Below are 16,974 nucleotides of genomic sequence, written 5' to 3'. Positions count from 1 at the left end.
AATTTCACCATCAATTTTTAAATTAAATTATTCAACTTATATAAAATTATATTTTTAATATATAAATTTCAAATTAAAAAAAAAAATATTGTTCCATATAAAATTTCACCATAATATTACTAATATTACTAATATTGCCATACTAGTTTGATTGAAAGTTGAAAAGCAATATTTTAGTGTGTTGTCAGAAAATTCTATAATTTTTCTATTTATCTCATTTTAAAAAACTTAAACACAACTCTATTACAATGTTTTAATAATTTTGAGAATGTCATAATTTATCCTAAAGCAAATATATCTAAAAAAAAATATTGTAAATATCAAGTTAAAAAAAAAAAAAAAAAAAAAAAAACAAACAAACAAACATGTTTGCTAAAAAACAGTGAACCTCGAATGTTAAACACCCAACCAAACCTTTGTTGTTAAGGATTTATACTATGAAGATGACACAAAAAGTAGTAAAGATCAATCAATATAATTCATCATGGAAGCCAATTGAAAACTAAAAACAGAGTTAAAATTACAGATGATAAAAAGCAGCAACAAAACGAACTTAAATATATGTTCGAATATAACTAACAACCTGACAACCTAACTAACTATATAAGTCATCTTCATCAGCTCCACCGGCTGAAGTTGCAAAAGGATCAGATCCAGTGGCAGCTCCTCCCCCTGTGCTGGCCTCTGAGAATCGGAATTCAGAACCGAAACCTCGGGACTGCTGCAGGGTTTGTGCAAATGCCTGGTACTTCCTGATATCAGCATCGCTCACGCTCCTGCGAGCGTACTTCATTGATTCTTCAAAATGAGCAGCCTTGATCTCGGCTACCTCATCTTCAACGTCCTCCTCCATGGCCTCGGGGTTCTCCCTCCTCTTCTTTTCCCTCTCGATATCCTGGAAAAAACACAATAAACCAGTTCATGTTTCATTGTTCATGTTTTTATTTTCCTTTTCTTGAACTAAGAAACAAAAGTCAAACCTTTTCAATGTTCTCTCTGATGGCATATTTGCAAGAGCGCTGGCAGATTTCTGTGATGTCGGCCCCGCTGAAGCCTTGAGTGTATTTGGCAAGAGCTCTGAGGTCTACGTCCTTGGAAACGGGAGACTTCCTCAGGCACGCCTTGAAAATTTGATGGCGGGAGTCTTCGTCAGGAAGAGGAATGTAAATCAATTGGTCAAGACGGCCAGGACGCAGAAGAGCAGGATCAATTATGTCTGGCCTGTTTGTAGCCCCAATAATGAAAACTGTCTTCTTAGCATTCATTCCATCCATTTCTGTGAGGAGTTGATTTAAGACCCTATCAGCAGCCCCACCGGCATCTCCTACCGAACTTCCTCTCTGCAAGGGGGGACGATGGAAATAAGACAAAATGACGCATTGCAACTAAACTAAAGGGGTCAAGAACAACACCCACCTGTGTAGCAATTGAATCCAATTCATCAAAGAATAGGACGCAAGGAGCAGATTGGCGAGCCTTGTCAAATATCTCTCTAACATTGGCCTCACTCTCCCCGAACCACATTGTAAGCAACTCTGGGCCTTTGACACTGATGAAATTTGCTTGGCATTCATTGGCAATAGCCTTGGCCAACAAAGTCTTACCACATCCAGGCGGGCCGTAGAAAAGAACTCCCTTCGACGGAGACATTCCAAACTTCTCAAACTTCTCGGGATGCTCCACTGGATATTGTACAGTCTACACAACACAAGTGTGGATTTAATTTAAATCAGCATCAAATGAAATCTAAAAGACACTGATTGCCATGATACAAAAATGTGCTAGTAAAAGCTAAGATAGCTTACCTCTTGGAGCTCCCGCTTGACATTTTCTAGGCCACCAATATCTTCCCAGGAGACATTAGGAACTTCAACAACCTAGGTTAACGAAACAAACATTATTAAACTGCATTGCACAAGTGAACAGCATCCAGAAACAAAGATGTGTGTGACTTACAGTTTCACGCAATGCAGAAGGATTGCTCGTTCCAAGAGCAGTTTGGAAGTGCTCATTGGTAACAGCCATTGAGTTGAGTATTTCTGCATCGATGGTTTCATCTTCCAAATCAATAACATCCATCTTCTCTCTAATGCACTGAAGAGCAGACTCAGTACACAATGCTGCTAAATCAGCGCCAACATAACCATGAGTATCCTTGGCAATCTTTTCCAAATCAACCTGCAAAAGCACAACCCAAATGTTGAATATCATCATAACAAAAAATCAAAAATATAAAAAGGCTTGAGATTTTGACATAATAAATTCAAAGAAATATGAATTTACATCTTCAGCAAGCTTCATGTTCTTGGTATGTATCCGAAGAACCTCAAGACGCCCAACTTCATCAGGAACGCCAATGTCTATTTCCCTGTCAAATCTTCCAAACCTCCTTAGTGCGGGATCAATACTATTGGGACGATTCGTGGCACCCATGACAATGACATGTGCACGAGATTTCAGTCCATCCATAAGTGTCAGTAGCTGTGAAACAATCCTCCTCTCAACTTCTCCATTTGTCTTCTCTCGTTTGGGAGCAATTGAATCAATCTCATCAATGAAGATGATTGATGGTGCATTCTTCTCAGCTTCCTCAAACGCTTTCCTAAGATTGCTTTCACTTTCTCCTGCCAATTTCGACATAATTTCTGGTCCATTAATGCAGAAGAAGAAAGCACCAGTTTCATTTGCAACCGCCCTCGCTATTAAAGTCTTCCCTGAACCAGGAGGTCCATATAGAAGGATTCCTTTTGGAGGCTTAACACCAATTGATTTGAAGAGCTGCGGATGCCTTAGGGGAAGCTCAACAAGCTCCCTGATCTGAGCCATCTGTTTACGAACACCACCGACATCATCATATCCAACCTCATCCAACCGATCCTCATCTTCCCTTCTCACAGGTTCGCCCTCACAGAAGATTTCAGTATCAGGGGCAACAACACAGTACTCGCCAGGGTCAGTCTCAATAACCTTAAACTCAACACTTCTCATTCCACCTCTCACAAGAAAGAAGTCGCCCTTCCTCACTGGTCGGTATGATTCAAGGAAATATGCTGCACAGGAAAAGTAAAACTCAGCAACCAATTGCAAAGAATCAAATGGAAGAAATTGCATATTATATTAATAACTAATAGTAGTGTAACTGTGGAATAAAGCATAAAAGCCATTAATAATTAGAAGTTCGATGCCAAAGGGGGCTTACGTTTCAAGTAAGCATCAAAGAGATTTCCAGTAACTCCTTCAATGGTGTCATCCACAGGAAGAATGTGAACACGTTTGCCATACTTGACATCAGGACACTGGTGGACGGAAACAACATCTCCAAGCCTCACTCTGAGGTTGTTCCTAACAACCTTGTTCATCCTAATCTTAGGTTCTTCACATGTGTCATCAGCAAGAGCAATGCAGACTGTATCCTTTCTTTTCTTACCCTGTACACAGTATATATATGTGTGTTAAAAAAATCAAAGAATTGAATCCTATAACAATTTCAACCACCAGCATGGGAGGGCATATTTTAATAAGAATTAGTCAGCCGTTACTTCAAAATTTGCACATTGTACAGAAATCCTGACAACCTTTTAACAGATTTACAATATAATCCACACACATTCAGTTAAGGTGCAACATTATATGCTCAAACTAAGCTAGAATTCATCACAAGACTATATTAAACTCAACTCATGAAAACAAACATCAGAATTTTTCTATATAGCTAATCAATCATCCAGACATAGAACCCTAGAGAACTAAACAGGTATACAAAATAATGCAATCTTATCTCCTTACAGCAATAAAGCACAAATGCCAATAGATCCAAAAACCCCAATTCAAGTTTCTCTCTAAAAGAACAAAATCCCAACTTTTTTTCCGAACCAAAAAACCCTAAATTCTCAAAATTACATAACTCACTCCAAATTCGAACCAAGATTCAACCCCAAATCAAGCATAAACAAATTAAATTCAAAGAACCAATCGCCAATTTCCAATAACTCATAGATTCGGGGAAAAAAAAAACACAAACCTTGATCATGATAGTATCACCACGGAAGAGCTGGAGCTTCTCCATAGTGTTGGGGTGAAGAGACACTACAGAGTTGTCATCATTGATCGCCTCATCCACAACCAACCGGTTGGGCGCCTTCTTCCTCTCAAGAATCGCCGTACTGTAATCCCTCTTCGTCCCCTTCCTACACAAAACCCCACCAACAAGCCAAAATCAAGAACCGCAAAAACAACAACTACCCATTCATCCACAAACGTAAAAACATGTAAATACATTAAGATCTGTAAAGAACACTTACGAGTCAGATGATTCCGCTTGGTTACTCATGATGCTCTGTAGTCTTTATCGGGTCGCAGAGATTTTTCGCTCTTGTAAAAGGTTTGCTTCGATTTAGGGAGTACGAGAGATCTGAGTCGTGGAGAATTTATAAAGTTATGGAACTCTGTTTCTTGTTGGGAAAGAAATTATTTTTATTTTTTATTTTTTTTTTTCCTTTTCCTATTGGAATAAGATCATTATTTTTATTTTTTTATTTTTTTCCTTTTCCTATTGGAATAATATCAATATTTGTAACGTCGGTTTGAAATTACAGCTCAAATAGCTCAAAACCAATCAATTATTGCCATGCAAACAAACTTTTACAATTGGCCAGATATTATTGGCTCAAATATTGCCATGTAAACAAAGTTTTAACAATTTTTTTCAATTTTTTTTTATAGTACTACGTAGCCATGAAGAATAAATCCTTTGTAACCTTAGTTGGTAAAGAATCACAAAGATTCCCACGGCCCACACTTGAACTCAATTTTGTGACTTTTTTTTGGAATGATAATAATGATGTTATCAAACCACAAAGTACTTGACGAGAGAGTAAACCAATCTAAATTAGCTTGTAGTTACTCGTTACTAAGCTGTCTAGCCAATTTGCCTATGAATTACCCTCAATAAGCAATAAATAAATCACTATAATTGACAAATAGAAAAATGTTGAAAATTCTGAATGTATTTTTTTTTAATATCTACTATCCACTATACTAATAAGAGCCCAAGAACGTTAAGCCTATAATGGATAGAAAAATGACGGACAAATTTTTTAATCAAATGAATGGCTTAGATTGATCAGATTTTAATTTTTCCTTTAAGATTTTTTAATTTATCCTTAATAATGGATATGATTATCTGTTAACTTTCTGTTAATTTATGTTAGTTCACTGTTAACTTACTCATTGATTTCAATAAGAAAAATTTTAGGTTCGAACCACATCCCAATCAAAGTTGGCATAATTAGTACTCTATTTTACTCTTATTAAATTATAAATAAATAATAATTTAGTACTACCAAAAAAAATACATATGTATTTCTTTAATTTAGGATTATGTGTCTACAATGTTTTTATTCTAAAAAAAATTATCATTATCAATAAATTAAATAAGAGAAATAATTTAATTAGTTATATTATTTTTGTTTTTATTGATTATATTCACTACATTATCTTTACAATGTCTTTATTAAAAAAAAATTCATTATCAATAAATTAATTAAGAGAAATAATTTTATTAGTTATATTGTCAAATTAATTTTAAGTGAAAATTTTGAATAAATTCGTAAATATCTTGAAGAGGTTTATTTCAAAAAAAAAAAAAATGTAGAAGAGGCTTAATGTGTTCAAAATTTAAAATTATACCTTTTTTTGGTATAATTCCTAGTGACAAGTTCTAGAATATTCCATAACAAATTACAATTACCAATTTATTGTTAATTCCACGTTTTTACAGGGCGTTTGGTTGGAGGGAGGGAATTATGTGGGAAAAGAATTGTAATTCCATTGGAGTTGAATTACTGGGAATAAAGTGGGAATTTAAATTCCAGTGTTTGGTTGACAGGAATAAAATTACTGGGAATTTCAATTCCAATGTTAGGTATACATGGGAATTGAAAGGGAATAAGTAGTATAAAGTCAAAAATGTCCATTATTGTTGTTAGACATTAATTTTAGGTTAAAAAAGGAAGGGCTAATTTTGACTCATCACTATCTTTTTTTCCCAGGAATTAAAATACCAGGGGGGGGGGGGGGGGGGGGGGGCCTGGGATTTTAATTCCATGAAAATGGGGAAATTGCAATTCCCTCCAACCAAACTACGGAATTTAATGGTCTTTGAAATTATGTGGGAATTAAGTGGGAAGGGAATTTAAAATCCCTCCAACCAAACACCCTGTTATTTGTTGGTCAAACATAGAGTTCTACCTTTTTATTTATAACTAATAGTGTAACTATTATGCACTTTGGTTGGATGCAGTTATAATTCAGCATAATCTTTTAGCCACTTGAATTAAAATATGTGATTGGAAAGAATTACAATTTTTTCATTTTGTTGAATTGCAATTCATACCCTCTTTGAATTGCAATTTAATGGAAAAAAAAAAAAGAAAAAAAAAAGAGGAAAAAATGATATTTTTACACTTGATTATTATTAATATTATTAGTATGTAAGAAGGAAAAATGTCACTTTTTCTCGCTGAATTATATGTTTATAGCACATTTTTTCTCTGAATTATTCATGTAAGCACATTAGTCACCTCAATTATTCTAAAAGTGGTAGTTTTTCCCCCCTGATATATTAAATAGACATTTCTACCCTTAAAGTAAACATTCTATTTATTTTTGAAATAAGGGTCAAATAGGTCACTCAACTGCACACCAAAGTGCAATTAGGCCATTGAACTCAAAAAGAATGCAATTAAGCCATTGAACAACACAAAAACATGCAATTTAGCCCAAAATGACTTGTTTACCTAGAGTAGCAAATTACCAATTTCAAAATTAATTTTTTAAAATAATTTTTAATAAATAAATAATTAAATTATTATTAAAAAAAAAAAAAAAAAAAAAAAAAAAAACAAACAAACAGAAACTTCCGGCCGAAGACAAATCGTCTCCGGCCACCTACGTCTCCGTGGCTCCGTCTCCAGCCATGGAGACAAAGACCTTCGTCTCCATGGCCAGGGAGACGAAGGACGTCGTCTCCATGGCCGGAGACGAATTCGTCTCCATAGCCATGGAGATGAAGGTCCCTTCGTCTCCATGGCTGGAGACGGATGTTCGTCTCCGTCCATGGAGACAAAGCCGGCCTGAGACGATTCGTTTCCGGCTGCAGTTTCTGTTTTTTTTTTTTTTTAATATTTTAATTATTTATTTATTAAAAGTTATTTTAAAAAATTAATTTTGAAATTGGTAACTTGCTACTCTAGGTAAACAAGTCATTTTGGGTTAAATTGCATGTTTTTGTGTTGTTCAATGGCTTAATTGCATTCTTTTTGAGTTCAATGGCCTAATTACACTTTGGTGTGCAGTTGAGTGGCCTATTTGACCCTTATTCCTTTATTTTTCTTCTCCAACAAATTTTTGCTTATACATAGGGATGACCACGGTTCGGTTCGAACTAAACTGGACAGTATAACAATCGAATTAAAAGTTTTTTGTTATGATTCAAATCCAGAACTCACTATTTGGATTTCAGTTTATTAAAAATATGAATCGAAAAAATTGGATCCTGAACCGTGAACGGCGGCGTTTTCGGATCCAATTCGCGATTTTGAACCGTCTTTATTTTAAAATTTTATTTTTTATTTTTAAAATAGTCTAAATTTAATAATAAATGTATTTTATTTTTTTTTAAAATATGAATCGGCCATTCCGATTCGCGGTTTTAATAAGCTCTAAATATCTGGTTTTGATTCTAAATTGTAACTGGAATATTTCGATTTGGTTGCTATAGTGTTTTGAACCAAATCGTGATCATAATTTGTTGGAAAAGAAAAATAAATGAAATATTTATTTTAAAGATAAATATGTCCATTTAACATTTCAGAGGAAAAAACAGCCACTTAAATAATTCAGGGGAAAAAGTGCTATAAGTATATAACTCAGCGGAAAAAAGTGTTATTTTTCCATGTAAGAATGTAAGAATATTTTAATTTTTATATCACCTCTTCCCTTCTCATTTACAATAATTCTATTCCTATATGCCAAACAATGTCATTTGAATTTCTACTTTATTCTTTTCTTTTCCGTCCTTTTGCCAACCTTTTGCCAAACACAAATGGTGGTACCCAACTGCTCCTTTCTTTGGTTGGGCGTAATTTAGCTGTAGTTGAATTGCAATTCAGTGGAAGCCACAATTACGCCGTTTGGTTGGAGGGGTGGTTGTGGGAAAAGGAAAAAAGGGATGAAATGACAAAAATACCCTTAATTATTAATACTATTATTATTACACAAGGACATTTTAGTCTTTATATCACTTTTTTCATTCCCTTCCCAATAATTATATTCATCCCTACCAAACAATGTAATTTGAATTCATACTTTATTCACACCTTATTCTTTTCCCACCGAATTACAATTCCTTTCCACTCTAATTCCTTACTCCCAACCAAACGCCCTTACGTTTTGATATGAGTTAATGAATTTTCGATATTTACTTTAAAAAGAAAAAGAGAATAATCTCAAAAACCGCAATATTTCATTTTAAAAGTCTCACACTTGTACTATCAAAGTATCAAACTCTTGATTGTTTAATCGAAACAAAATATTGTAAAACTTCTGGCTGTGTAATGAATAATTTGTAGGTTGAAAGATCAAAGATGTATATACATTGTTCAAAAGTTGAAATTATTAGATCTGAGATGAATTGCATACTTAACAATGTGCAAATGCAACATCTTTAAGCAATGTATCTAAGACAGTAAGACACACTTTCTGCATCCACCTTTGCTTGATGGCTACTTATTCTGACCCACTTTTTGGCACTTCCATTATCTTCATGGAATCCATAACTTTCAAAAATTAGGGAAAAAAAAAAAAACGGAAAGAGAAACCACAGTCACAATCTTATCCATTAATAAACAACAGATCTAGATGTTCTTTGTAACTAGTAGTGCTTTGATTTGGGCGTTTCCCGTCCTGATGATCTAAAAAAAAATATACTAAGAATGGGGCAAAAACCGCACCCAAGGAGCTGCTAACCCATCTATCTGCAACATCAAGGTGCAGAATGAGGAATAGAAGAAGCAATGGTTAACATTATTACAGCCCGAATAATAACACGAAAGGGGGTTGGAGAGTGAAGAAACGAACACGTAGGGATCAGCTAATCTAATGTATTAGGGGAATGCACTCGTGAAAAATATAGTGAGAGTGTGCGATGAAATCTTTCAAAGGAAAGAGCTAAACGAAGTACATTGAAGTGAAGCATGATCAGCATATGCATTTGAGGGGAACAATTGTGTACTTCCTAGTTCCTACTGATATTATTTAGCAGAATCGGCAGCCTCTGCTGTTTTGGCTTCTGTTGGGCACTGCGATACGTATGGCTTTAGCTGCAAATCAAAAGCGTGTCAATTTGCAAATCAAATACGTATGGTTTGCTGAGATGATTTTGCAACATCTTTCTTGAAGCATGGTTTTTGCACTATTAAAGCAAAAATTATAAAGTGGAGCGGAGCTTTAATGGTGCCATGAAGTAGATTCCACTATGGAAAATGATATTTCATGAGTTTATGATGAGAGTTGCTGATTTTAGATGGTCTACATAAGGGAAGCAGACAGAAGCAGGTCTGATGATATCTGCTGTGCTAGCTCTTGAAAGAATAAAAGAGCTGTAAGGGAGAAGAAAGCTGAACTTTGAGGCTAATCTCTGAAGATGATTCTGAAGAGATAAGAAGCTGCAAATCTGGTTAAAGAAGGTGAGATTAGCTGCAGATTATGAACAAAACTACAGCTTTGGTGATTGATTTTGTTGAAGCTAATCAGTGAGAAGAGCCAATCGTTATGCTATGGACCCGTGTTCACCATGCATGCTGGACACAGTAACGGTGCCGTTAGGCACCACCGTTCTTTTCCACTTTTTTTTTTTTTTTTTTTTTTTAATTTTCAGACTACTATGTTATATGACTATATGTTCATAATTTTATCACTATATATTCATAATTGTAAGTTCATAATGTCAGAACTCTGTGTTCATAATTGCATAACTGTACATTCATAATTGCATAACTGTACATTCATAATTCCGTAACTGTACATTCATAATTCAATAACTGTAAATTCATAATTTCCGAAACTCTATGTTCACAATTTTAGAGCTCTATGTTCATAATTTTATCACTATATGTTCATAATTGTAAGCTCATAATGTCAGAGCTCTGTGTTCATAATTCCATAACTTACATTCATAATTCCATAACTGTACATTCATAATTCCATAACTGTACATTTATAATGTCACAAACAAATAACGCCGTAAACGGCGAGACAAAATCAAATTTATTTTTTAACTAAAAGGCTGTATTTTCCCTTAAAATGACATTGTTTTAGACTCGTATCCACAATGCATTGTGGTCTCATGGCCTGTTGAGTTGAAGCAATAATGAAGCCTCTGGTAAAGTAGATTGTATGGAATGCAGCTGAAGAATTGCTGACTGCAATTCATTTGAAGGCCGTTTGATGATGTTGAAAAGTTGCTCTATGAAGCTTGGGCCGGTTAATTGTTGATGCCGAATGGGCTCATTCCCAACTGGGCTTTGAGATATGTCAAGTGGCCTTAATTGGCCAAATGGGCCTATGTGTTTGGTTGAGACCAAAGGGGCAAATTATATTATCCACCGCGGTGCATAATCGATTATGCACCGCGCGTCTTTTTTTAAAATGAAAATTAACAGTGTTTGTTTTCGCCGCACCCTTTTGCAAAATGTAACTCTGTTATTCAGTGTCATTTTGTATACACTACAGTTTCAGTTGAACACAACTACAGTTTCATTTCGATATAACTATAGTTTCATTCGATATTTATAGACTCAAATATGTGAAAATGTTATTTAATTTTATTTTATATACACTATAATTTCATTAAAACACAACTACATGATCATTTTGATATAATTACAGCTTCATTGTACAATATACACTCAAATATGTGAAATGTTATTCAGTTTCAGTTTATATACACTGCAGTTTCATTTTACTATAACTACAGTATCATTTTGATATAACTGCAGTGTCGGTTTGGATATACTGTAGTGTCAGTTAGTGTTTAATACACCAAACAAGCGGACTCTGTTAACTCTAACGGCGGACCGTTTCTTTACTTAAAGAAACGACGTCGTTTTTGACCGCGGTGCACGTGCACCGCGGTCTATAATATAACGACTGGACCAAAGGGGCAAATTATGCCCTGGAAACGTGTTCACCATTCATGGTGAACACAGATCCAAACGGTGCCGTATTTACGAGAATTTTTTTTTTTTTTTTTGCTAATGTTGTTTTAACAGGGCGCGTTTGGTCAGATTATGAATTTTTTGTTATGAGATTATGAATGTACTGTAAATTCATAATCTCATAACAGAAAATTCATAATCGCATAAAAGAAAAACATTTATAAATTATGAATTTTATAATTTCATAAATGTGCATAGAATAGCATTATTCATGACCACCCGCAGAAACCCATTATTTACTAGAACAAAAAAAAAAAAAAAAAACCATTCAAGTAGGGAAATCCATCCCATGTAATTAATATCTGAAATGGTGAAATGTAAATTATCCAGATAGTTTAATACCTACAAACATTACCTAATCCATCTCAGAATTTTACACCTACTGCCCCGCCCCAAACTTTGTGTTAATATCACCACAAATGCTTACAACCACCCTATATAACTTGATAAAATCATCCTAGAACCAATAGGGAAACAATCCACATTGCTGTGAGATGTCTACTTCTCATATATCTATCAATCCACAAAAAGGCAATCACGGGATACTAATTTTTCTATCTTCTCAGTTCTCTCCAACATGGAAAATGTAACATGAGCACCAGTATTTGAACTTCACATCCATGGTTGATCATTTCTTTTGATACAAAATTAAACATGTATATGATATCGGAGTATAACATTATCCTTGACCACCAGATAGGTTGTTCGCTATGACCACTAGAGACCCATTATTTAGTAGAACAAAAAATAGATTTCAGTAGGGAGATCCATCACACAAAATTGATATCTGAAATATGCATTATCCAGTTAGTTTTAACACCTACAAACATTACCTCGTCTAGCTTTGAATTTTACCCCCAATGTAAATAGCACCATAGGTATTACAACCACTCTAAAATCTAAATAAACTCGGGGGAAAAAAAAAATTCCACATTCATGTGAGATGTCTAGAAGTGGCTACAATTCAGCGAGGAGATTAGTCACTATGTCCGACGGGAGAAACCCTGGGACACCCAAAAAATACATATATCAATCAATCCAAAAATAGCAATCAACAGATGCCAATCGTTGTCTATCCTCTCTCTAAGGAGAATGTAAGCAGTAAGCATAGTGAAACAAGTAGAACCAAGAGAGTGTTAAAATTCTCCCTCTGTCAGGGTTCTATTCGGATTAATATTGCACTACTTTAACATGTTTTTCTTTTTAAGATATAGCTAAATAGAAGAGTGCTGAACTAAAACTGCAAGATTCAATATTCTAAAGCAGCACTGCCAACTATGCACATAAATTAGTAATCTGAAATCTCTTTTAGAAGCAAGTTTTTTTTATTAAGTACCTTGAAACCGGTTAAATCTGGAACCACATAATTAGGAAGCTTTTCTGGAACCACGACATAACCACCTGCATCACCACCACCCAATGGAGTTCACAATCAACTAAATTGCTGAGTTATAATAACCCAAATAACATAATTTAATCTTCCTCAAGGAATGCACATTATCAACTTCGGAACCTCAAAATTGGGATTTCGTATTCATATAGGTCCAAAACTTTTGGGAACAAAGGAGATTAAAAAAAATCGAATATTCTAGTTCAATCTGCGCTCAAGACGATCATCAAGAAAGGATTTTTAACAGACAAAAATGAAGTAAAGAGAAAATTGAAAACCTTTGCGAGTGTGGAAGCCCGTGGGTATGCAATTCTTGCCCTTGTAGAAACCCCTCGGACCACCTTTTGAAGTGAGAATTTCGAGAGAAGATGTTCGCTTTCTTCCGAATGATGACCTTGCAAGTCCAAGCAATAGCCCCAGCACCATTTTCTTCTTCTTGTTACCCGAAGAACCAGCGTAGGAATCTGCAAAACCAACGATAATTTTCTAATTGAAGAAAAGGGTTTAACGATTAAGTATTAGAGGTTTTGGGGCTCTTTTCGGGTCATCGAATTGGGGGGCAAGTTCAAAAACCTGCCTCTTGGGTCTTGGCAAGTCTAGAATCAATCGTTATACCATACACCATGTTGCACGTAGGATTATGCGCCTAACTGTGAAACGGTGTCGTTTTGAAATTTCACCGTTAGTGGAATTTGACGGGACGGACGCCTCTCCGTCCATCCAATCACTTTTTTTTTTTTTTAAAATATATATCTGGCATTTCTTCTTCACAAAGTCTCCATTACCACTCTCAAGCATTCAAAACCGAGCACTATTTTTCGCGAAAGACAGCAAAACCCGCAAAGTCTGAATCCTTCATCACATTCCTCTGCAAGAGCAATACATCAGCGCGAAGAAATGTGAGCATAACTAGGATTGCATAACACTATGAGTATGAAATCCAGACATTCATGATATTACTACATTATGTTAATACATCAATGTCAACTAGGGTTACATATTACTTAAACTTGTGTTTATTCTGATATAAGATTATGTGCATTAGTGTTTTCAGTTGCTATACCTCATCATAGATAACCGCTATTCTTATACTCAAAATTATGTGTATCCTGGTTATATATTATGTGTATTACTTCATAACATTATGTACATTATACATTTGCATCCCTGTAAACTTCTCAATCCCAATCTATTGTCTGTCTGGTGTTAATATTAGTGTTACCTATTACTTAGAACTGTGTTTATGTGTATATGTTATTACAGCAGTGTCAACTAGGGTTACATATTACTTAGACTTGTGTTTATTATGATATAAGATTATGTACATTAATGTTTTCAGTTGCTATACCTCATCATAGATAACCACTATTCTTATATTTAAAATTATGTGTATCCTGGTTATATATTATGTGTATTACTTCATAACATTATGTACATTATATTATACATTTGCACCCCTGTAAACTTCTCAATCCTAATCTATTGTCTGTCTGGTGTTAATATTAGTGTTACCTATTACTTAGAACTGTGTTTATGTGTATATGTTATTATAGCAGTGTCAACTAGGGTTACATATTACTTGGACTTGTGTTTATTCTGATATAAGATTATGTACATTAATGCTTTCAGTTGCTATACCTCATCATAGATAACCACTATTCTTATACTCAAAATTATGTGTATCCTGGTTATATATTATGTGTATTACTTCATAGAATTATGTACATTATACATTTGCACCCCTGTAAAATTCTCAATCCCAATCTATTGCTTGTCTGGTGTTAATATTAGTGTTACATATTACTTAGACTTGTGTTTACGTGTATTATGTTATTACAGAAATGTCAACCACTACAACCACTAATCCCCGGAGATCTCCAAGAAATAAAAATATTGCACCTACATCAACACCTCCAATCACTACTGATCCTACGCTACGAGAAATTGCCAAAGAGGGTAAACGAAGGAAAAATACTGCTACTGCATCAAAAGGTGCTGAAACAGATTCTGAACCAGCAAATGTTGAAATCAGAACAGATACCAATGATGACCCCAAGCAGCCTGCTGCAAAAAAACAAAAGACAACCCACACCTGTACAACTGCCCAACATAAAAAACCCCAAAGATGATAAGAAAGGAGGAAAAAGAAAAGAAGAAAAAACCAAAACACAGTGATTACTTGGCTTTAAGGACCTCCCCAAAGCAGCTCTGTGCACTTGTGAGCAGTTTGAGCCCGGAATAGCACCAAGCTGTTCGAGATATAGGATTTGGATCCCTTTTAAGTGCAACACTTTCTTCATATGATGGTGAACTTCTGAGATACCTTCTTGAGCGATTTGATGTTGGTAGATGCTCGATCCATATGGAAGAGGAAGAGCTCCTTCTAGGAAATGATGATGTACATTCAACACTTGGTATCCCCAAACGCCAACAGACTGTTATAGACGGTGAAGTAACGAGCAAAGACCCACAGTTCAAACACTTGGTTGCACTTTGGAGAGAACGGTGGGGTATAAAGACAGGCGCACCAACAACGAGCCAGATGCTGAATGGGATCATTGAGAGGCGTGACCATGGCGACATGTTCAAGCGTGACTTTATAATCTACACTGTTTCCACACTGATAAAAGGTTTCAAGAATATGTTTTGCAACTACAAGCTCCTCTATTCACTGCAAGATGTCAGCAAAATCAAAGACTTCAACTGGTGTGCTTACACAATAAGATCTCTTGTTGACACCACCTCATCATGGAGAAGCAAGCGTGAGGCACCCTTCACTGGGCCTGCCACTTTCCTAATGGTATGAACTTTGTATGTTGTCCTACAACTTTATGTGTATTCTTGATATATATTATGTATATTATAGTTTATAATTATGTACATTTTTTAATGAAGTTATGTGTAGTCTACTATGTCATCCTGAACATTATTAATCTGAACTAATATTAATTTTGAGTGATTTATCTTTTTTTTTTTTTCTTTTTGTTTTGTTTCTCTATTTGAAGCTGTCATACCTAGACAAGGTGCAAGTTAGAGGAGAGATAGTCAGAGGATTCCTATAATCACTTCATGGACTTCAAGCGATTTGAGAGCAAGGGTCAAGGTTGAAAGAAACATAGGCGGCTTTGGAAGGGGGAAAGTTGTTGAATACATCCCAGTTGCACAGCAGCCACCACCTCAGGAACTGCCACAAGGCCAAGAAGTTGAAAAGGTCACCAAAGCCTTGAAGAAATGACACAAGCATTATGGAGTTTGGTGAGGTTATGGCAGGGGTTGGGGCAAACACCTCTGTCATTGATATTATAAAGAATGTATTCAACAACTTATCCACCAATGCAAACCTCACGCCAAGCCCGAATCCAACCCCACCAGAGAGCCTGCTACGTGATGATGATATATACAACCACCCAAGTTTCTTGGATGCAGTTGCTGAACTTGAAGCGGCATTCATGGCTACATTGAAGAACATGTCGACTCCTGACATACCTGCACCCACATTTCATCTGCTAATGCCAATTGGCCCTGATGCTACTACACCAAACATACCCGAAGAAGCAACAACAAATGCAACTCCACACGAAACAACACCACCTCCACACGCACCAACATCAAAACCACAAGCAGCATTTGCACCAACATCAGCAGCACCCAACACACCATCACCACAAGCAATGGAAGAAAATACAACACCAATGACCCCAATTGCAACAATCTTGGAGAAGTTGGTTGATAACATAGCTGATGGGTCAACACAATCACTACCAGCCCCGGAACAACAAACTTCAGACCAAATTGAATTTGATAGGTAAAACTCACTTATCACTTAACAGTATCATTATGTGTATTTAATCTAGTAATTATGTACATTTATAGTTCAGTTTAATATCTCATCAATCATGAACCAATTGTGGTTATGTATATTGCTTTAATATTTTATGTGTATTCTACTATAATATTATGTACATTTTTAGCCTTATTAATTATTTAATCATGCTATTATGCCTATTGTTTAAAAGTTAAAACATGCTAATAATTACTTTTCTGTCTCTACAAAGCATCATGGCTGAGTCTGAAGATGAGGTTGAAGATGTCAATGCCCGGAAAAGGCCACAACGAAAATTCAAGAAGCTCCATCTGGCTTGTCGATCCCCGTATTAGACAAGCAACATTTCAAAGCTCAAAAATGTTTCAGCCAGGGAAAAACTGATATCGGACTATGCGTTCCTGCCACCAAATGAAGAGGAATACCCTTCTTTGTATATATTTCTTCTCTAACTTGTTATAATAAATGTTTTCAGTTGCTATACC

General features: G+C 35.3%; 2 protein-coding genes across 2 annotated transcripts; both read right to left on the bottom strand.

Annotated features, from left to right (window-relative positions):
• Positions 1–467: 467 nt before the first annotated feature.
• Positions 468–4,414, bottom strand: LOC109163636 (cell division cycle protein 48 homolog). The gene is made up of 9 exons (XM_019312377.1): positions 4,302–4,414; positions 4,022–4,187; positions 3,200–3,428; positions 2,284–3,050; positions 1,957–2,178; positions 1,806–1,877; positions 1,417–1,698; positions 981–1,340; positions 468–895 (listed from the first exon to the last, which is right to left on the bottom strand). The coding sequence occupies exons 1-9, from the start codon at positions 4,328–4,330 to the stop codon at positions 596–598; spliced, it is 2,427 nt and encodes an 808-aa protein (XP_019167922.1). The 5' UTR covers positions 4,331–4,414; the 3' UTR covers positions 468–595.
• A 4,458-nt stretch (positions 4,415–8,872) lies between these two features.
• On the bottom strand, positions 8,873–13,198 carry LOC109163637 (39S ribosomal protein L41-A, mitochondrial-like). The gene is made up of 3 exons (XM_019312378.1): positions 12,945–13,198; positions 12,613–12,677; positions 8,873–9,380 (listed from the first exon to the last, which is right to left on the bottom strand). Exons 1-3 carry the CDS (start codon positions 13,090–13,092, stop codon positions 9,312–9,314), a joined length of 282 nt encoding a protein of 93 aa, XP_019167923.1. The 5' UTR covers positions 13,093–13,198; the 3' UTR covers positions 8,873–9,311.
• Between the last annotated feature and the right edge of the window lie 3,776 nt (positions 13,199–16,974).

Source organism: Ipomoea nil, unplaced genomic scaffold (assembly GCF_001879475.1).
Source record: "Ipomoea nil cultivar Tokyo-kokei standard unplaced genomic scaffold, Asagao_1.1 scaffold3030, whole genome shotgun sequence".
Taxonomy (NCBI): domain Eukaryota; kingdom Viridiplantae; phylum Streptophyta; class Magnoliopsida; order Solanales; family Convolvulaceae; genus Ipomoea; species Ipomoea nil.
Note: the sequence above shows the minus strand (reverse complement) of the source record. Positions and strands in the feature narration are given on the sequence as shown.